Source organism: Candida dubliniensis, chromosome 2, assembly GCF_000026945.1.
Source record: "Candida dubliniensis CD36 chromosome 2, complete sequence".
Lineage (NCBI taxonomy): Eukaryota > Fungi > Ascomycota > Pichiomycetes > Serinales > Debaryomycetaceae > Candida > Candida dubliniensis.
Genome location: NC_012861.1, coordinates 592,263 through 613,514, shown reverse-complemented (window position 1 = coordinate 613,514; position 21,252 = coordinate 592,263). Strand labels below are relative to the sequence as shown.

The 21,252-nt window shown below is 37.5% G+C and overlaps 9 protein-coding genes across 9 annotated transcripts; 7 read left to right on the top strand and 2 right to left on the bottom strand. All coding sequences in view use genetic code 12, as the record gives it.

The window, feature by feature from the left end:
- Window positions 1-769: 769 nt before the first annotated feature.
- CD36_17780 (ribonucleoside-diphosphate reductase small chain 1, putative) lies at window positions 770-2,011 on the top strand (the record flags this gene model as incomplete). Its single annotated transcript, XM_002418210.1, has 1 exon — window positions 770-2,011. The coding sequence occupies one exon, from the start codon at window positions 770-772 to the stop codon at window positions 2,009-2,011; it is 1,242 nt and encodes a 413-aa protein (XP_002418255.1).
- A 423-nt stretch (window positions 2,012-2,434) lies between these two features.
- On the top strand, window positions 2,435-3,475 carry CD36_17770 (uncharacterized metal-binding protein, putative; the record flags this gene model as incomplete). Its single annotated transcript, XM_002418209.1, has 1 exon — window positions 2,435-3,475. One exon carries the CDS (start codon window positions 2,435-2,437, stop codon window positions 3,473-3,475), a length of 1,041 nt encoding a protein of 346 aa, XP_002418254.1.
- A 592-nt stretch (window positions 3,476-4,067) lies between these two features.
- On the top strand, window positions 4,068-7,979 carry CD36_17760 (5-oxoprolinase, putative; the record flags this gene model as incomplete). Its single annotated transcript, XM_002418208.1, has 1 exon — window positions 4,068-7,979. One exon carries the CDS (start codon window positions 4,068-4,070, stop codon window positions 7,977-7,979), a length of 3,912 nt encoding a protein of 1,303 aa, XP_002418253.1.
- A 458-nt stretch (window positions 7,980-8,437) lies between these two features.
- Window positions 8,438-10,192, top strand: CD36_17750 (d-lactate dehydrogenase [cytochrome] 1, putative; the record flags this gene model as incomplete). Its single annotated transcript, XM_002418207.1, has 1 exon — window positions 8,438-10,192. One exon carries the CDS (start codon window positions 8,438-8,440, stop codon window positions 10,190-10,192), a length of 1,755 nt encoding a protein of 584 aa, XP_002418252.1.
- Window positions 10,193-12,726: 2,534 nt separating this feature from the next.
- CD36_17740 (aldehyde dehydrogenase, mitochondrial precursor, putative) lies at window positions 12,727-14,226 on the top strand (the record flags this gene model as incomplete). Its single annotated transcript, XM_002418206.1, has 1 exon — window positions 12,727-14,226. One exon carries the CDS (start codon window positions 12,727-12,729, stop codon window positions 14,224-14,226), a length of 1,500 nt encoding a protein of 499 aa, XP_002418251.1.
- Window positions 14,227-14,606: 380 nt separating this feature from the next.
- CD36_17730 (S-adenosylmethionine-dependent methyltransferase, putative) lies at window positions 14,607-15,827 on the top strand (the record flags this gene model as incomplete). Its single annotated transcript, XM_002418205.1, has 1 exon — window positions 14,607-15,827. One exon carries the CDS (start codon window positions 14,607-14,609, stop codon window positions 15,825-15,827), a length of 1,221 nt encoding a protein of 406 aa, XP_002418250.1.
- A 269-nt stretch (window positions 15,828-16,096) lies between these two features.
- Window positions 16,097-17,458, bottom strand: CD36_17720 (aminotransferase bna3, putative; the record flags this gene model as incomplete). The annotated part of the gene is made up of 1 exon (XM_002418204.1): window positions 16,097-17,458. One exon carries the CDS (start codon window positions 17,456-17,458, stop codon window positions 16,097-16,099), a length of 1,362 nt encoding a protein of 453 aa, XP_002418249.1.
- Window positions 17,459-17,791: 333 nt separating this feature from the next.
- CD36_17710 (SUMT, putative) lies at window positions 17,792-19,465 on the bottom strand (the record flags this gene model as incomplete). The annotated part of the gene is made up of 1 exon (XM_002418203.1): window positions 17,792-19,465. One exon carries the CDS (start codon window positions 19,463-19,465, stop codon window positions 17,792-17,794), a length of 1,674 nt encoding a protein of 557 aa, XP_002418248.1.
- Window positions 19,466-20,157: 692 nt separating this feature from the next.
- On the top strand, window positions 20,158-20,916 carry CD36_17700 (conserved hypothetical protein; the record flags this gene model as incomplete). The annotated part of the gene is made up of 1 exon (XM_002418202.1): window positions 20,158-20,916. One exon carries the CDS (start codon window positions 20,158-20,160, stop codon window positions 20,914-20,916), a length of 759 nt encoding a protein of 252 aa, XP_002418247.1.
- Window positions 20,917-21,252: the final 336 nt, after the last annotated feature.

The following is a 21,252-nucleotide window of genomic DNA, read 5'->3' as shown; positions in this document are numbered from 1 at the left end:
ATATATTGAATAGAGCTGGTAGTTCTATTCAATTGACCATAATGATTACCACTTGGAATTGTACCCAGCGTGTCAAAAAAAAAAAAAAAAACATCAAAAATGGTTCATGTGCATAGCAATTAGGTTGTTCTGAAATTCAAAGTGTAAATTAAAATGAGTTTTCAGACGTGATTAGTAATTCCACTCATTGACAGACTGCCTTTTTAGGCCAAGTTCAAAATATCGAAGGTCGGGATTTATAAAGACGCGTGGTGGGAATATGAATAAAAATAAAATTACAATACGTGTCGTGTACTGGAAGAAGAAACTGGTCACAATGTGCTATTGTATTTTTTTTTCAATTTAGACAATTGGCCTCACCTCATCACCATTTCTCCTTCCTTTCTCCCTTTCTGAAAAGTCACCTTAGCACAAAATGGGTTACAAAATGCCATTATTAACTGTAGATATTATCACATCTGCTTGAAATAATACACAAAATTTCCAAAGCTACCGACGATCGAAAAAAAAAAAAGTCCTAATAATGCTTGATTGATTAAAACTTTGATTGAAGATAGTACTTTTTTTCACACACTAGTAAGCAAAAAAAGAGAATCACGAAACGAAACAAAACTAGTTGAAAAAGAATATAAATATCACTGAACATTTCCTTTTCCAAATTATTTCAACTATCTCATATTTTTTCTCTTTCTTCTTCTTTTCTTTATTCATCTTTATCTTTACCATCTATCTTCAAAGATTAACATAACTTAATAATATTCATCTCATAATGTCAGCTCAAGAAACTCCAACTAAAGGTTTAACTGGTAAAATTTCCGACTTAGACATGTCAAGCATGAAAGGTAAATCCTTAACTGATAAATTAGCTGCCGATGCCAAGTCAAAGGATGAGGCACAAACCATTCACGAAGTCAAACAAGCTGTTGCCTCTACTGACAAAGCAACTGAAGAAAAAGATGATAGTTTCAAAAAACATCAAGCATTTTTGGCTAAACACAAAGTACACAGACACAAATTGAAGCAATTGGAAGCTGAAGAACCATTATTGGTTGAAAACAAACGTCGTTATGTGATGTTCCCAATCAGATACCATGAAATTTGGAACTTTTATAAGAAAGCTGAAGCTTCTTTCTGGACCGCCGAAGAAATCGATTTGAGTAAAGATTTGGATGACTGGAATAACAAATTGAATGAAAATGAAAGATATTTTGTCTCTAGAGTATTGGCATTTTTCGCTGCTTCTGATGGTATTGTTGGTGAAAACTTAATTGAAAACTTCTCGACTGAAGTTCAACTTCCCGAAGCCAAATCATTCTACGGTTTCCAAATCATGATGGAAAACATTCATTCAGAAACCTACTCTTTATTAATTGAAACTTACATAAAAGATCCTCAAGAAGCCGATTACTTATTTAATGCCATTGCCAATATTCCATGTATTCAAAAGAAAGCTGACTGGGCTATCAAATGGATTCAAGATGATGAAGCCTTGTATGGTGAAAGATTAGTTGCCTTTGCTGCAGTTGAAGGTATTTTCTTTAGTGGTTCATTTGCTTCTATCTTCTGGTTGAAAAAGAGAGGTTTAATGCCAGGGTTGACTTTCTCAAACGAGTTGATTTGCAGAGATGAAGGTTTACACACTGACTTTGCTTGTTTATTGTTTGCTCATTTGCAAAACAGACCATCTCCAGAGATTGTTGAAAAAATTATTACTGAAGCTGTTGATGTTGAGAAAGAGTACTTTACCGATGCTCTTCCAGTGTCCTTGTTGGGTATGAACTGTAACTTGATGTGTCAATACATTGAATTCGTCGCTGATAGATTGTTGTTGGCCTTAGGTAACAAGAAAGTATACAATGTTACTAATCCATTTGATTTCATGGAAAACATTTCTTTGGCTGGTAAGACCAATTTCTTTGAAAAAAGAGTTTCAGACTACCAAAAAGCTGGTGTTATGGCCAAAACAGAGAACAAAGAAGCTGATGCTTTCACCTTTGATGAAGATTTCTAAAACAATAGCATGTTTTCTTTTTGATCGTATTGGGTGTCATTCCCTTGCATTTGATGATGATAATTTGATTTCAGTTCGTTTTCCCATGTTTGTTGAAATGTGTCTAATTTTTTTCACAAACTCCCTTATTGGTTATTCTTTTTGATTTATTATAAGCCGTCTACATTGTTTTTAATATTTTATTTTATTTTTTTTTAGATTTAAACTGTATAGTTTTTAATAATTTGTATTTTAGGTTTTCTTTTTATTTAATGAAAGTTAGTATTCTAATATTGTATTGAAATTTTATGTTTTTTTGCGATGACTGGCCCAAAAAAATAAAACTTGAAAACTCTTGAAAGAAAAAAAAAATAAGTATGAAAACAATCAAAGCGACAAATCGCCAACACAATACCAACAAGACGGACCTCCATCCTATATATCATGGCTAAAGGAAAGAATAAAAGTAACGACGAGAGATCATCCAAGTCCCGTACATCAAATGGTCACAAATCTAAACAACATCATATACGTAAGGGAAGACAAGAAATTTCAGCTTCATCAGCCACATCTAAATCATCAACTTCCTTCCCTACTAAGTTGGCAATGTGGGATTTTGATCATTGTGATCCTAAAAGATGTAGTGGTAAGAAATTAGAACGATTAGGGTTGATTAAGAACCTTAGAGTTGGGCAAAAATTCCAAGGAATAGTTGTTAGTCCCAATGGTAAATCTATCGTATGTCCTGATGACAAGGAGATTGTCGAAACTAATGGAGCTGCAGTTGTCGAATGTTCATGGGCAAGATTAGATGAGATTCCATTTAGTAAGATAGGTGGGAAAAACGAAAGATTATTACCCTATTTAGTGGCAGCAAATCCTGTAAATTATGGTCGTCCGTGGAGATTAAACTGCGTTGAGGCTTTAGCTGCATGTTTTGCAATAGTAGGACATACAGATTGGGCAGAATTATTACTACAAAATTTCTCTTGGGGGTTAACGTTTTTAAAGATCAACCAGGAGTTAATAGAATTGTATCAACAATGTACTGACTCGGAGAGTATTACCAAGGCACAAGAGCAGTGGCTAGAAAAAATAGCACAAGAAGCCAAAGAAAGAAAAAACCAGGCACACAACGAAGATGTGTGGATGATGGGGAATGTCAACAGACAAGAAGATGATAAAGAGTTTGATAGCTGCAGTGATGACGAAGTCGCAACTGATAGTGCAAGTGATAAAGAATACGATAATTTGGGTAATATAATAGAAAAAAGAAAATATGATTCACTTGGTAACGAAATAATAGAAAGTGAAGCTAAGTACGACTCATTAGGGAATATCGTTGCAAGCGATGAAGGAACTGACGAGGAAGACAATGACGGAGTTAGCATCAGTGAGAAAGAGAGGGATACCGTCTGTGACAACTTAGGAAATGCTGTTGTAAAAGAAAATATTACCAAACACATGAACTCCTTGAGCATATAGTATAAATAGGAATTATAGAATTTGTCGTATGTGACATAGTGTTTTATTATGGGTAAGTGCATTAAAATGAGGTTGTGAAATCGATTTTCAATCTGATGACTTGCAAAATCGATCCAGTTTGTTAATGTTAGCAAAAGTTGCATTTTGTGTTGAATGGCACCATTTGAGTTCTTCAAAGCCTCCTGGTTTAACAAGAGCAAGATTATATTGAACAAATGAATATTAGAGCATATTTGTAAAAAGAGTCCTTAAACAGGTTCTCAGCACGCACCTTTATTCACAATATCAATTTACTGTATGTATAAATACAACACATTACTTAGCAGTATTTTGTTTCTTTTCAAAAGCTATGCAACTTATAAGCCTGTCCTATAGAACCAGAATCTTTTTCTATCATCGTTTTGTTCGCAATCTGTGAGACTCCAATCCATTGGTCGCCACAATATTTTCATTTTTTTTTGGGGGGGAGCGAGAAATCTAATGAATTATTATAATCACGATCACATTTTTACCAAAAGACTTGTGCATTATTTCTTTTTCTGAAAATATCTGACAAGATAACCAGAAAAACAGAAAAGTAATACATTCATACATGTCTCGAACTAAAAAGGGAATTCAAATTGCAATTGATAGAGGTGGGACATTTTGTGATGTCATAGCCAAAATTCCTGGTCAACCAGACTATGTATTCAAATTGTTATCCGTTGATCCACAGAATTACAAGGATGCACCTGTAGAAGGAATTCGTCGAGTTTTAGAAAAAGCAACAGGTGCAAAGATACCTAAAGGAAAAAGGCTTAGTTTGGAGTCAATACAAAGCATTAGAATGGGTACCACCGTAGCCACAAATGCATTGTTGGAACGGAAGGGTGCCAAGGTTTTGCTTGTCACTACAAAAGGGTTCAAGGATGTCTTGCTAATTGGTAATCAAACAAGACCTCATATTTTTGATTTGACAGCGAAAAAATTGGGGCACCTCTATTATCAAGTTTTAGAGATTGATGAAAGAGTTACGATTGCTGGGTTTTCAGAAGGTGGAGGTGACAATTTGAAAGTTGATGTTGAGTCTGATCCTGAATTACGAGAAAGTGTTACCGGAGATATTGTCAGAGTTATAAAAGAGCCAGATTATACAAAAATTGCTGCTGATTTGCGAGAAGTATACTACCAGGGTGAAATTAAAACAATAGCATTATCATTACTCCATGCATATGCCTATCCACAACACGAAGCTAAGATAGCTGAAATTGCAAAGAAAATTGGTTTCAACGTTTCTGTGTCGCATGAGCTTCAACCTATGCTTGGATTTGTCAATAGAACCTCGTCAACTGTCGCAGATGCATATCTTTCTCCGGTAATCAATGAGTATGTCAGGAACTTTGGTGCAGGATTTGAAGGGGGATTAGAGGCATTTGGTAATAAGTTGTTATTTATGCAATCAAATGGTGGTTTATGTCCGTGGTATAAATTTACCGGGTTGAAGGCGATTTTATCTGGTCCAGCCGGTGGTATGGTTGGTTATGGTGAGACCTGTTATGATGGCATTTCAAAAAAGGCAACCATAGGTTTTGATGCCGGAGGTACGTCAACAGATGTCTCAAGATATGCTGGGAATTTGGATCACATTTATGAGACAGTTGTCAGTGAAATAAATTTACAAACACCTCAATTGGATATTTCTACTGTTGCAGCCGGGGGTGGTTCTATGTTGTTTTGGAAAAATGGAATGTTTGTTACTGGTCCTGAATCTGCTGGCTCTGACCCTGGCCCTGTATGTTACAGAAAGGGGGGGCCTTTAACAGTAACAGACGCCAATTTGTTTCTCAATCGGTTATTGCCAGACTTTTTCCCCAAGATTTTTGGTCCAACTCACGATCAGCCTTTAGATTATGAATTGACTGCAGAAAAATTTAGAGCCTTAGCAGACGAGATCAACAAAGATAAAGCAGAAGAAGGGATAATTTTGACACCAGAAGAAGTCGCCAATGGATTTTTAAAAGTGGCCATTGAGTCAATGGCAAGACCGATCAGGAACATGACAGAAGCCAAAGGCTTTGAAACTGCTCTGCATAATTTAGCAAGCTTTGGCGGCTCGGGTGGCCAGTTTGCTGTTTCATTAGCAAAGAATTTGGGAATTTCTCATGTTGCCATCCACAAGTACTCTTCTTTGTTATCTGCGCATGGTATCCAGTTGGCAGATATTGTTATTGAAAAGCAATCGCCAGCGTCTTTTACTTACTCACAGAAGAATTTTGCCGCTATTGACAATAAGATAAAGCACTTGATTGCGGCTGCACGAAAGGATTGTGAAGAACAGAATTTGCTTGGTTTCAAGACCAGATGGGAAACTTTGTTAAATATGAGATATGTTGGATCTGACACCCATTTACTCATCCCTGTTACTAAAGGTGAATATGATGCAGATCAGAAGTTTATTACTCGACACAAGAATGAATTTGGGTTCAATTTGGATAGAAAAGTCTTGGTCGATGACGTCCAAGTTTTGTTGCATGTTGAGTCTGATGATAAAGCGAAATATAATCCATATGAGGACTTTGCCAAATTGGAAAATAAGAATTCATATCTAGCTCCTTCAAAAATTCAAAAGAATGTTTATTTTGAAACAGAAGGGTGGTTGGAATCATCTGTTTATTTTTTACCCGATTTGCAAAAAGGGCTGATTATCAAGGGTCCGTCTATTATAATTGATAACACACAAACAATTCTAGTTGAGCCACGCTCCAAGGCAGCAATTCTAACTGACCATATATTAATCGAAGTAGAACAAGAGAAAAAGTTAGAACTTTCAAAAACAACAATTGATCCTATTCAGTTGTCTGTATTTGGACACAGGTTCATGTCAGTAGCTGAACAAATGGGTAGGACATTACAGCAAACTGCAATATCTACAAATATTAAAGAAAGGTTAGATTTTTCATGTGCCATATTTGATAGCAATGGTGATTTAATCGCCAATGCCCCACATATTCCAATTCATTTGGGTTCTATGTCTTATGCAGTCAAAGCTCAGATCGAATTGTGGAAAGGGAAACTACATCATGGTGATGTATTGGTTTCAAACCATCCCAAAGCTGGCGGATCGCACTTGCCAGATATTACAGTTATCACGCCAGTTTTAGACAAATCTAACAACCCTCTTTTCTGGACTGCTTCAAGAGGGCATCATGCTGATATTGGTTCTATAGCGGTAGGATCAATGCCACCAAATTCTAAAACCATTTATGATGAAGGTGCTGCTATAATCACACATAAGTTGTGCAACAAAGGTGTATTCGACGAGGAAGGGGTCATCAAAATTTTGGTTGAAGAACCAGCCAAACATCCTGGTGGATCAGGAACTAGAACGTTGAGTGATAACATATCTGATTTGAAAGCACAGGTCGCAGCAAATTATAAAGGTATCACTTTATTGAACAGAATGGTGGAAGAGTTTACGTTTGAAGTTATTGATTTATACATGAAAGGTATCCAATCTACTGCCGAGATCTCAGTCCGAAACTTGTTGAAATTGGCATATAAGAAATTTGGGGGTAATAAATTAAAAGGTGTCGATTATTTGGATGACGGAACTGCAATTGCTTTGACAGTTGACATTAATCCAGAAACAGGGTCGGCGTTGTTCGATTTTAGTGAATCGGGAGATGAAGTATACGGTAACTTGAATGCTCCAAGGGCAATATTGTATTCGGCCGTGCTCTATGTATTGAGATGTTTAATCAGTACTGATATCCCTCTTAATAATGGCTGCTTGAGACCAATAGAATTTAGTACGAGAGAAGGGTCGATTGTCAATCCGTCTTACGATGCAGCAGTAGTTGGTGGAAATGTTGAAACCACTCAAAGGATTGTAGATGTGATGCTAAAGACTTTTCAAGCTGCTGCAGGATCACAGGGAACTTGTAATAATTTCACTTTTGGGACGAATGATCCAACCAAGGGTATATCCTTTGGATATTACGAAACAATATGTGGCGGCTCTGGTGCTGGTCCCACATGGGATGGTCAATCGGTGGTCCAATGTCATACTACAAATACAAGAATGACCGATACAGAGTTATTTGAGAAAAGATATCCTGTGTTGGTTCATGAATATTCAGTTCGTCAAAATTCAGGAGGTAGAGGGTTTCATAAAGGTGGAGACGGTGTTGTTCGAGATATAGAGTTTTTGTATCCTTTGGAAGTTTCGTGTTTGATGGAAAGAAGATCATTAGCCCCATATGGGTTGTTGGGTGGTGGTGAAGGTGCTCGTGGTATCAATTATTGGTATCAGAAATTGGATAACGGGAGGTATAGAAAGAAGTCGTTGGGTGGGAAATGTACTGTTAAAGTGGGAGCGGGTGACAGAATTGTAATTAAAACTCCAGGTGGGGGCGGATTTGGTGAGCTGTTGCCAGGAGAGTTGAATTTCCCCATTGAGAGCTCGCGTCCCAGTGTCTTAACGGGATCTGTGGGGGTTAGAAAAATCACCCAACAAACTAATTGAATTGTTATAGTTTTTGTGTATTGTTATTTGAATTGCATGTCATTTATGCCAGGTTTCTTTCCTTTGTTTGTTTGTTTGTTTGTTTGTGGGTGAGTGAATGGGTTCACAAATCGGTTATTTCGGAGATTTGCCCATCACTAAACCGGATTAAATTCGGGTACTTCCTTCCTGATATTTCGTTTTCTTTTTTTTTGTATTGTTTGTAATTGCACTTCGACCCTATTGAAGCCACAGTGAAAAACTATGTCAATCAATACACCAGTAATTAGACGCAATTGCATTATTGTGATTGGTTCAACTTCTATGTTGATACTGAACAACATATATTTATAAACACAGATATATTTATATTTATATATATATATATTCATTTCCAATATTTTCGATTTGTTTTTTCTTTTTTTATAAAAGTACTACTCAAATAGAAAAAGAAGAAAGAAAAAGTCAATTTAGAAGTTATGTTTTTTAGACTTAGCAAAAATTGTGGAAGATTTAGCAAACGCTTTGTCAGATATAATTCCAGTATCAGCAGAAATAGTTCTAAAAGCCTGTTACTAGCTTATACGTTTGTTGCAATTGGGTTCCTGGGAGCAGGATATCTTATTGGAAAATCATTAGTGAAAAAGTCTTCACCGACATCTGCCGACCGATCTACTTCCCCATTGTCAACTTTGCTGTCTCCTCAATACGCCAATGAAAAAGATTTTCAAGCCGGATTATCAAAAATTGTTGATATTGTTGGTCAAGAGAATGCGTCTTTTGATAAAGATGTTTTATTGGCACAAAATGATTCCTTTTATTCCACTCACCACCCACCAAATCCTGACGTTCAAAAACCCAGTGCTGTGATTTATCCAACGTCAACTGAACAGGTATCAGAAATTATGAAAGTTGCCCACCAATACCGAATTCCTATTGTAGCCAATTCCGGATTGACATCTTTGGAAGGTCAAAATATCCATACCAGAGGTCCGTATAGTATTTCATTATCATTTCAAAACATGAATCAGATTGTGGCATTCCATCCTGATGACTTAGATATTGTTGTTCAGCCAGGTGTTGGTTGGCAAGAATTGGATGATTTTTTGGTGAATGATCCAAAGGGGAAAAATTTGAAATTTGGTCCTGATCCAGGAATAGGAGCCAACATTGGTGGCATGGTAGGCACTAGTGCATCGGGCACTAATGCTTTCAAATATGGTACCATGAAAGAAAACGTTGTCAATTTGACGGTTGTGTTGGCTGATGGAACCATTATCAAGACGAGGCAAAGACCAAGAAAATCAAGTGCTGGTTACCATTTGACAAGATTGTTTATTGGTAGCGAAGGTACCTTGGGTATTGTTACTGAAATTACCGTTAAATTGCATGTTCGTCCTAAGTATGAGTTTATCACTGTAGCTGCATTTCCGTCAATCAAAGATGCGGCTTCAGCAGCTGAAACCATTATCGCTCAAGGAATTCAGCCCAATGCCATGGAGATATTGAATGAAACTATGATGTCTTTTGTTAATGACACTTCAGACCTGGATAAGAAAAACTTGGAAACACCAACTTTGTTTTTTAAGTTGGGTGGGCCAACATTAGAATCTACTGAGGAACAAGCAAATTTGGTTGATGAAATTGCCAAAAAGAATAATGTCATGAAGTTGCAGCGAAGCACCAATGATGAAGAAAACGCTGAACTTTGGGCTGCAAGAAGAAATGGGCTTTGGTCTACTTATCAATATGGAACAAAAGTCTTAGAAGATAAAAATGATGTTCAGGTTTGGACCACTGATGTTGCCGTACCAATCTCAAAATTGTCACTTGTAATTTCCGAGATCAATGATTATTTGATAGAAAAAGGGTTCAAGGACAGGTTCTCCGTAATGGGACATATAGGAGATGGGAACTGCCATTTCATTATATTGTACAATTCTCCAGATTATGATAAAGTACATCATGTCGTTGATCATATGGTTGAGCGGGCTTTGAGTCACGACGGTACATGCACTGGTGAACATGGTGTTGGTGTGGGCAAAAGAAAATATTTGCCACTGGAGTTGGGTGTTGAAGCGGTCGATACTATGAGACAAATCAAGCTTGCATTGGACCCACGTCGTATCTTGAATCCTGACAAAATCTTTAAAATTGACCCAGAAGAAAATTTGGATGAACAATTGGATAAAGGGTCGGTTAAAGAAAAACCTAGTTGCATGCATAATCATTAAGTGTGTAAGAATAAAAATAGGCTATTAGTCATAGAACAATAAATATATTCTGAAACCATATCACTATTGATTCAAGTATTCTGCTCAAGAGTGTTTGCGCACTCTTAATTGGTGTTCTACGACGCCATGGAACAGAACATGGTAGACTGGCTATGAAAAACTTAAATTATGGTTGTTTTATGGTAAGACTTGTGTCACATTCTACCATAAATATTGAGTCATGATGTGTCTTTTAAGAACAGTTCAGTTGAATTACAATTAAGAGATGCAAAGTGTAAGTAAGAAATACTATGTATAAATATCATTGAACATATGCCAGTAGTACATTAATTATAAACGATCGTGCTCGTATATCACAACATTTAGCTCGCCCGCAATTCGGAATTTAAATCCATTTTAACTAGTTCTTGGCTCTATGACAGAACCCGACCAATTGAGTAAGTGCTTTACTGCTAAGCATTTCCTTGTCATCATGCTTATTTATTGTTGTGCGTGACACTAGGTTTCGTCTTGGGCGTTATTTATCAGTAACAGTATTTGGGTAACAACTTTTCTTTTTTTTTTTTTTTTTGTTACATATGTAGTCTTGATGCTGATCAATCAAAACACAAATTGTTGATGCCAGCATTTACTCAGATTGTGTGTTATTTGATTTGTGGTGGTGTATAATACATCGTGACACTAGACGATCAGTGCATTTAACGCCGAGTGAGAACATGATTTATTGTGAAGATGTAATTGCACAAAAAGAGAAAACAAAGGAAAACCACATCAAATGTCACTCAACAATTTCTTCTTTGCAAATGAATTTGAAAATTGGCTATAGAGGTATAACATTGCTTGGCTAGGTGACGAAAGAATGTTTACGTACAACTCTTGTCCACAGTCATCTCTTATCTAAATAGGATGAACAGTTGTTTCATTTTGACATTAGTTTTCCTACCAAAAAAAAAAAAAATAACCAAAATTTTGAGTCCTGATAGATAACTAGGTTGCTCTTTAAAAAATGTTAATTTTAATAATAAGGGGGGAGGGGGGAGACAGATAGTAGAGATGACGGTGATAATGATGCTACTTGTATGTATTGCTGGAAATTAGCATACAACTTAAATCCGGTTCTGACAATAAGCCCCAGAAAAATAAGCCATAATAGAACAGTGTTTAATAACTGTTTCGCGGAAGATCCGATGAGGAAAAAACCCCAGATCGAAACTTAAATCTAAATCCAGAGCCAGTTTTTAGTATTGGTTGTATCGCTACCACCAATGGGTTACAATGAAATTCAGACCGTAAACCCGAGATGTTCCAATTGATCATTAGTTCACTCATACTCATAAAAAAATGCTGTACTGAGCATTCTGAAGCTGAAAGTGAACACCTTACTGAAGAAGACAATGTTTTGTTTGGTTTTCTTAAGTGGATGACGTTTAACTTCTCAACTTGCAGAACTCAGCATTTCCCTAAACTCTTAACCCGTTCCGCCCAGACTCTGTAAATTCAAACTTTTTGTTTTCTCTTTTAATTGTTTTATAAAGAAACAATAGACTTCAGCGACTCCACAAAGCAGTCAATTGAACAAAACTTTTCGCAAAAATTCTACAAAAAAAAAAAACAATTTGTACAGCCACCTCTCATTTCATCACGTCGGTTATATCTAATAACACATTATAACAAATGGAAACGTTAGGGCTAATACAGAGATCCTTCCCACTGATACGGATAGTAGTGGCCAATCGAATTGTGCGCCTCACAAGATTGTGTTTCCCTGTAAAAACCAAGAACAAAAAAAGTGACAGAAAAGAACTCTGTGTTACGCAAAAAAGTGAAACAAAACAAGAATTGAAAAAAAAAATAGAAATTGGCACTTATCGCCGCGTAACAAAAACAAGAAAACTCTGTGTCGCAACAACAAACAAACAGGCTACTATACCACAACAACCACACTGAACGGGAACGAGAGCATATATACACTACCTTGCCAATAAAAATAATTATAGAGCATGGCCGAAACAGCTGCCATTGGCTTGTTTATTAGCTCTTCCCAATAGTTAATGATGACATTCTCGATGGTCTCACATTTTCGCCAACAACTGCAAGTTATATGATGTAATTCATGTCTGGTTATATTGGTACGCTGATGATTGCCATTATTTGAACGTTGCGACAAATTATCATGCGGCAATCACCGACTTTCTCAATTGTTTCGCCATCTATACGTGTCTTATTTTTTTTTTTTTTTTGATATTCTTAGTAATCCCTATTTCGGACTTTAGTGTCTGTCGGAGCTAAAATATAGTCCTTCTCATCATTTGAGAAAACAATAAACCACCACCTCCTCCTAGAAATAACCCTCAGCAACCCCACAACTTCATTTATTGGAAAAATGACCGCACACACACACACCCTTCCCCTCTCCGCTCTCCTATTCTGTAAAACAACAGTATAAATACTGCCAGGAATTTTCCAACTTTCTATCCTGTTCAATTTCTATTTTCTCTTCTTCTTTACCCTTGTATCAATAATACAATCACAACATGTTCAAGAAGGCATTACCATTAGTCACCAAGCTCACAACACCAAAAGGTATCACTTATAACCAACCTCTTGGTTTATTCATTAACAATGAATACATACACCCAAAGCAACAAAAGACATTTGAAGTTATTTCTCCTTCCACCGAGGATAAAATAACTGATGTTTACGAAGCTTTAGAAGAAGATATTAATACGGCTGTTGATGCCGCACAAGCCGCATATCACAATGGTTGGGCTCAAGGGCCACCAGAACAAAGATCAAAAGTTTTGTTCAAATTGGCCGACTTGATTGAACAAAATGCCGAGTTATTAGCTCAAATTGAAACTTGGGACAATGGTAAATCCTTACAAAACGCCAGAGGTGATGTTGCTTTGACTGCTGCTTATTTCAGATCTTGTGGTGGTTGGGCCGATAAAATCTTGGGTTCCCAAATCAATACTGGTAACACCCATTTCAACTACACTCAAAGAGTTCCATTGGTCTGTGGACAGATTATTCCTTGGAATTTCCCATTGTTGATGGCTTCTTGGAAATTGGGACCAGTTCTTGCTACTGGTTCTACCACCGTTTTAAAGACTGCTGAATCCACTCCATTGTCTGCTTTATATCTTTCTCAATTATTAGTTGAAGCTGGTATGCCAAAAGGTGTTGTCAACATTGTCTCCGGTTTTGGTGCTACTGCTGGTGCTGCCATTGCTAAACATCCAAAGATTGAAAAAGTTGCTTTTACCGGTTCTACTGCCACGGGTAAAATTATCATGAAATTGGCTGCTGAATCGAACTTGAAGAAAGTTACTTTGGAATTGGGTGGTAAATCTCCAAACATTGTTTTCAATGATGCTGATTTGGACAAGACCATTCAAAACTTGATTGTTTCTATCTTTTACAATTCTGGTGAGGTTTGTTGTGCTGGTTCTCGTCTCTTAGTTCAATCTGGTGTTTACGACCAAGTTGTTAAAAAATTCAAAGAAGCTGCTGAAACTGTTAAGGTTGGTAACCCATTTGAGGAAGATACTTTTATGGGTGCCCAAGCTTCTGAAGTCCAATTGTCCAAGATTTTGAAATACGTCGAATCTGGTAAATCACAAGGTGCTACTGTCGTTACTGGTGGTGCTAGAGCTGACGGAAAAGGTTACTTTGTTAAACCAACTATTTTTGCCGATGTTAAAAAAGATATGGATATTGTGAGAGAAGAGATCTTTGGTCCAGTTGTCACTTTGATCAAATTTGACACCGTTGACGAAGCTGTTGAATTGGCCAATGATTCCGACTATGGTTTAGCTGCAGGTATCCACTCTACTGATGTCAACAAGTGTATTGATGTAGCCAACAGAGTTAAAGCTGGTACTGTTTGGGTTAACACCTATAACGATTTCCACCCAATGGTTCCATTCGGAGGATTCAGTGCTTCTGGTATTGGTAGAGAAATGGGTGAAGAAGTCTTGCATGAATACACTCAGGTCCGAGCTGTGAGAATGAAAATTAACCCACCAAACTAAATAGTTTATAGAAAACTGGTATTTCATAGAATTTAGATTCGTGCCGAGATAAACAACAAAATTGAAAAGAATATATATACGAGTTGCATGAAGTTTTTTGAGAATAAAAATTTTGGAACTGTAGATGGACAACATCATGTATGTGTGTATATCTTATTCTTTGAAATTGCCAAAAACATTAAATATTCGAGTTGCAAATACATTCACATTCAGCTTGATATTGGATACCTCTATATTCCAGTCATGAGGTTGACTATTATAAGATACAGATCTCGGTGATGATCTACGCAAAGAACCAAACTACAATAATAATAAACTTGAAAAAAAAAAAAAAAAATAAAAGAAATTTCAAAACCAAAGCTCATCAGGCTGAACCACTCATGGATTTTGATCCTTTATCTCTTTATACGCCTTCACCTTCTCAAAATGAAGAAGTGGTAATACCAAAATGCCAAGATATTTATGAGTCTAAGGAGAGCAGAAATCTTTCTGAAACTGCAGAAGACGATTCTCATCTCGAACCAATTCACATATTAGATTTGCCATTATTGCAATTGAAACCACCATATGAAGTGCTAATCTCGATTTTAAAATTACTTTCCCCAGAAGAAACTTTGAATTTTGGTGGATCTCTAGAACATTCCAACAATATAGCAGTAAATCAGGAGACCATTTTCCAGGAAAAGGATATTACTGAATTAGATATCAAGGCAATGACTTGGCTACAACTTTACTGTCCTCGATTCGATACTATTGAGAAATTAGCTCATCTTCCTAGTTTATCATCATCATTGAAATTGAGCTTCGCCGCTGAATATAATGCGTACATGACAAATTTAATATCGAACCCCTTATCATGGATAACAAATCAAAAACATATTGATACCCTTCAAAAACTTGCGTGTTTGCGTTTAAGTGAGAATTGCGGCCGTACTGCACAACCGGAAATTATCAGAAGAATTGTCTTGCCAAATCTTGATCAATGGATGAAGACCAAAACTGGTCATTTAAAATTACGTGAGCCTTCGCTAACCAATGACAACCTAGGATTGAAAACTTGGGGATCGGCATTGATTTTGAGTCAACGATTATTAACCCATGATTATAAGAAATACTTGTATAAAAGCGTATTAGAACTAGGATCTGGTACTGGACTAGTGGGGATGGTTAGTTCATTATTAGGGTATCACACAGTCTTAACTGATTTACCAGAAATCGTGCCTAATTTACAACTGAATGTTGATTTAAACAAGTTAATCAATGCAACAGTACTGGAATTAGATTGGACAAACCCTCAGTCATTTCTCAAGTCATTTCCGGATACCAAATTTCAAACAATACTAGTTAGTGATCCTGTTTATTCTTCCAAGCATCCTTATTTGGTAGTAGACATGATAAATTTATTTTTCGACGATTCTGACCCTAAAGCCAAAGTTTTAGTACAAATACCCTTACGACCTAAATTTGAAAATGAACGTCAAGTGCTATGGGATTTAATGAAGGCCAATTTGTATCTTGAAATCGAGCACGAAATAGAGGAAGGTTTTGATGATTTTGGAGAAATGAAATTTTGTTTCAAGGTTTTCAAAAAAAAAAAGTGAAAGCCTAACTATCTAAATGTTAAATATGAACAATTGTTCTCGACTTGAAAAAAATAACAGCAAGTTATTATAAAGCCTTGGTTAAAAAGTATAGATGGTGTTTGTAATATACACCAGAATTTTTGGCAATTTATTTGGCTTCATGCCAGGAGCTCTACATAAAACGCATTCTACGACTATTCGGCCAAAGAATAAGAAAAAAAAGCCTACTACAATCTAACATTTATTCAGATGTATATCGGACTATCCCCCTCAAAAACAATTGGGGTTTATAAAAAGTCTTTTAATTTTTTCAATCTCTCCACTGCATCTTCTAAAACAGCATCATCTTTGCAAACAGCAAATCTGACACAATTTTCCAAGCCGTTCCCCTTTCTGTTTGATTCGGTCAAAAACTCTGTGGGCGGGATTCCAACAACTCCAATTTCTTTGATCAACCAATACGCCAACTTGAAATCTAAAGTGCCTCGATCACTGATGGTCTCAGGAAACTCATAATCTGCAGGTATCTTCACCTTCAGCAAGTTCACCAACACAAAATACCCCCCTTCAGCAACAGTGTAGGGTAATCCCAAATCGTCAAATACCTTGGTGAATATTTTGTACTTGTGCTCATACTCCTTTCGAGTGATCTCAAAATAGTTGGTTTTCTCTGCCTGCTCAAATCCCTGCGACACTGCCTGTTGCAATGGTGCTGGGGTCGAGAAACAAATTCTGGTGTGAGCTGCAGTTACAAATTTTATCAAATTGGCAGGGCCCTGAATATACCCTACTCTCCAACCAGTGGCGGCAAATGATTTCCCAGCAGAACCCACTGTCAATGTTCGTTCAGCCAACTCAGGTAACTGTGGTAATGCAGCCGGACGAGGAAACTTGTTTGTATAATACAAGTTCTCGTAAACCTCATCACTGACAAGGATTAGATTGTGGTCCACTGCAAGTTTTCCAATCTTGTACAATTCCTCCTCGGTGAAAACCTTGCCAATTGGGTTGTGTGGGGTATTTATCACAATGATCTTTGTCTTGTCAGTAATTGCATTATTCAATCCTTCCCAGTCAATCTCCCAATCCTGGCCCGCGACAACCTCGTTGTCGAATTTCTTGGGATACTTAATTTCCACATACTTGATCTTCGCACCCGTCATTTCGACATTAGGGATGTACTGGTCAAAAAATGGTTCAAACACAATTACTTCATCGCCCGGGGTCAAGAAACCAAAGAAAATGGCAAACATTCCCTCATTTGCACCCGTGGTGATTTGAACTTCGTCGATCCCAACGGCACGTCCATATGACCGCGAGTAATGTTCTGCCACTTGTTTCAACAAGTTTGGGTTTCCGCGAGCATGTGCATATTGGTTGAATTGGGGTTTGGTCAATGCTTCGCCAACAGCGTTGATGGCAAACTCAGGAGGATTATAGGAGAAAAACCCTTGTCCCAAATTGACAATCGGCTCTCCTGATTCTTGTTGTGCTTGGGCTGCAGTTTCATTGATCAACGACCAAATATCTTTTTGTCCCGGCTTTTGATGAAAATACGGATTATGCAAACTCGTTGGGTCTGTTGATTTGGTGGCCATGGCTCTGGATGTTCTGTACAATTGTCGTATTGGAGCTATCCGTTTTAACATAAAGATGTAAGAAAGAACAAAAAAAGAACAAACCGATCTCTTTTTTTAGAAAATAATTGTAACCACAAACAGATTATGTGATGTCGAAAAGTTGCATTTCGATATCTGATATTTTTTGTTGTGTGCTAAATTTTACTCTGACTAATTGTGGCTCTTCGATTTGCAAGAGAGATAATAATAATCAGGAAAACTCAAATTCGGGAAGAAACCGCGCCGATACCGCATCCACATCACTATTCTGGTAGCGCTCAATACATAAATAAATCAATAAATGAATAAATAAATTAAAGCTAATAATAGTATCTATACTGTAATACACTGCATACTACACACTTATGCTGCTATTTCCTTTTGCAAGTTAAGACCGACAACACTGCTCTCCTTGCAGTTCCCATTGACAAGCTCGACGATTCTCTTCAAATCACTGTCATCTCGTGAACTGCAACCTTCCTCTACAACCCAAGGCAAGCTCTCACTAATCTTCCTTTTCCAAATCACGTTGCAGGAATATCCTGTTACGAGCAACCCTGGCGGTCTCGATCCACAAGCCTCGACGGCCGCTCCAACTTTGCTCAACGTGGTGCGAATGACTCTTTGATCGGGACATGATGCTCGCTCGACAATTGCCACAGGCAAGTTTTCGTCCCACCTCTTGTTGTTGACCAACAACGGGATCAACTCAACCACTCTGTGTAGGGCCATCAAGAATACCGTAGTCCTGCTCGGCACAAAATCAGGCAAGTTGGGCACGGCTCCCCGTCTGCCTGTACCAGTGCAAATCAAAACTTGGTCAGCAACGTCTCTGTGTGTCATTGGGATGTTCGACAACACTGGTGCCGCCAATGCAGAGGTAATCCCCGGCACAACCACCGGCGTGAACCCATGTTGCGAGAAAAAATTAAACTCTTCTCCTCCACGCCCAAATATATACGGGTCTCCTTGTTTCAAACGAACCACCTTTTCGCCTCTTTTCAATGCCTCTAATCCCAATGCCAACAACTCTTCCTGGGCCTTTTCGGCATTGCCAGGAAACTTTCTGGCAATGAACAATCTTGTGTGGTGTGTAGTGGGGATCACATCCAAAACCTGTTGCGGAACTAGTTTATCTGCTAGCACCAAATCGGCTGTCTGTATAGCCTGCAATGCTCCCAAAGTGAGTAACGACACAGACCCGGGTCCACTGCCGACCAAAGTCATCTGGCCGGTCTTCGAACCTTCTTCAAGCTCGTTGGCTTGCTTGTGCAACTTATAGGCGCTGCTGAGATCCTTGATTGAAATAGACCCTAATTGCTTCAATGGGTAATACTCGACTATTTGTGAGAGCCATCTCGCTCTCTGTAGCTTTAGATCTTCTTGCGTCTTGTTGAACTCTGGTACGAATGTGTTGAACTTGTGGTTGTTGATAGCATCGTCTTCGTGCTCTCCATGTTCTGACTCAGATTTATCTTCCAATTGTATCTGTCGTCTTAGTTGTCCCACCTGCTTGCATATCACGTCAATGTCGCGGGGCAACGAGTTCACTAGTTCTCGCTTTATTCTCAGGGCCAACTTGCATCCTTTCCCGTTGGTGGTCACCCCCAATTGGAAATCACCCGAAGTGTAGGTTGACAACATTGTGAATGTGCATAAATCTGGCGAGTCGGTTGTGTTTACCGGTATACGCAACTTGCAACATCTCTGATATATCTCCTGTTTCAAGGGAAGGCGTGAGTTCAGTAACGACACAAATACTCGATCGACAATGTGATCCACCTCTGGTCGACCTAGAGTAGACAAGTAGTGAAGAATTTTGGTTGAGAAATCTTCATCAACCACTACCTCTAGTCTGTTGTTGGTTACATATTGTGTCATATTGGGTGGGAAGCTCTGTGGCTGTGAATCGGTGATGAGAATTGGGTTTGCGCCAGACTCAATGATCGAGGTGATTCTGGTATTGGAAACAGCAGAGTATCCAATCAATAAGTGGATCTCTCCGGCTGTTGTGTTGGAGGTAAGCAAATTAGTCATACACAAGAACGGTTGTGGTACCTAATAAAAAAACAAAACAACACAATTTGGGTGCAAAGTCTGTTATTTATAAAGAAAGAAAAAAGTGCATCACAGCATCGCTCTGGATCAAAGATGGGGAGTGGGGTTTGAAAAAAATATATTTCGGATTATGCTGTGAGGTAAAAAAATCACAGCGATTACAATTGTATGTGTGAAATTGCGTAATCAGTAATTGGATGGTGACTGCATATAAAAGCTTGGTGTGGAATACTTGTGTCAAACAAAATATACATGGAAGGGTTGCAGGTTGTTTGATCATAGATGCTAAATCTGTCGACTGTAGTTTATTGTCTAGGTCAGATCTGTTGTTAGTCATCGAGTATTGAAAGAAATTGATTGGTACATGATGTCAGGTATGGTACTGATCACCACCCCAGTAGGCAAGGCTCTAAGAAACCATAGTATAAATATACTAGAATTCTTTCCAGGTATTTTCGTATCTGTGGTGTATCTACAGAATCGACCCCCTAACCTGTCTTGCTTGGTTTGCTGTAGAATTATTCTGCTCTTTGGCTTTTGATGTGAGTTGTTGTTGTTTGAATTTGTGAAGAAGAGACATGGAAAAGAGGGAAAAAAAAAAAAAAAAAAAGAACAAGGTTTCTTGAAATCAAAACAATAAACAAACTTAGAACCTCTTTATTACACCAGAAATGGCAGATGACAATACTACAAAAGCATCAAAAAAGAGAAAGCTCACTTTTGACAATGAAATTTTGAGTCCTCTAAATCTTCAATCAATAGTTAACAAACAAAAGATATCTACTACTGTAATTGAGAAATTTTGGCAACCTTTGGATTCTGTGAATGCACAATCGATGGACGATATCATGAACATTGCTTTATTGAAAACACTAGATGAGCTGCATAGCAAAGTCAGCAGGAGTATTACAAACGTTTGGTTTAATTCTGCTAACCCGGAATCTTTCAAATCACGTTTATTACAAACAAAGTTACCACCGCCTAGTTCTATGTACAGTTCTAAATTAAGGATACGGGCAAATGAAGTTGCAGATGTCTTAAGTTATGACTCCTTGACGAGAAAGAGAACAGTTTTGGAAACATATTTACTGGCAGAATTGAAACAATTGCAAGAGCTAGAGAACCATTACAATCAGTCATTATTGGCATACAAGCTGGACTTGGAATATTTAAAAAAGTTTAAGTCAACAGTTAAAAACAACGAGATGAAATACAATGATGACTTAGAACGCAAGCATGAAGAATTAAATCTAAGTGTGCAAGATAAAAACCCAGATGATATATATTTATTGTCAACTGATAATGATTTTGATCCTGAGACTGATGATGATATCAAGTTTATTCTTGAAACAATACAGGAAAAATTGCTTCGGTCGAAATTAAAAACCTTAAATGATAAGTTGGAAGTGTTGTGTAATATTTTAGCTTAAATAGATATCCAGTAAATAGTAATAATCAATATCTCATTATTCTCTCCATACTGTATAGTCAAGCATCCATCTTTTTTAGTATCCCAAAGAGCAGCAAAGTCGGATCCTATTTGCAAATCATTCAAGTCATCTTTGTTTTGTAAACCAGTTGATTGTACAAAGAATTTATGCATGGACGACTTCTCCTTCAAGCACTCGACAATATTCGTTACCAATTGTTTAGAAGGTACATTGACATTCTCTTTGATAAAATTAATGATAAACTCTTGGGAAAATGGAGTTTCTGTGCTTTGAGATTTACTGATTACTTTTAAACTCATTCTTTATGATAATGGC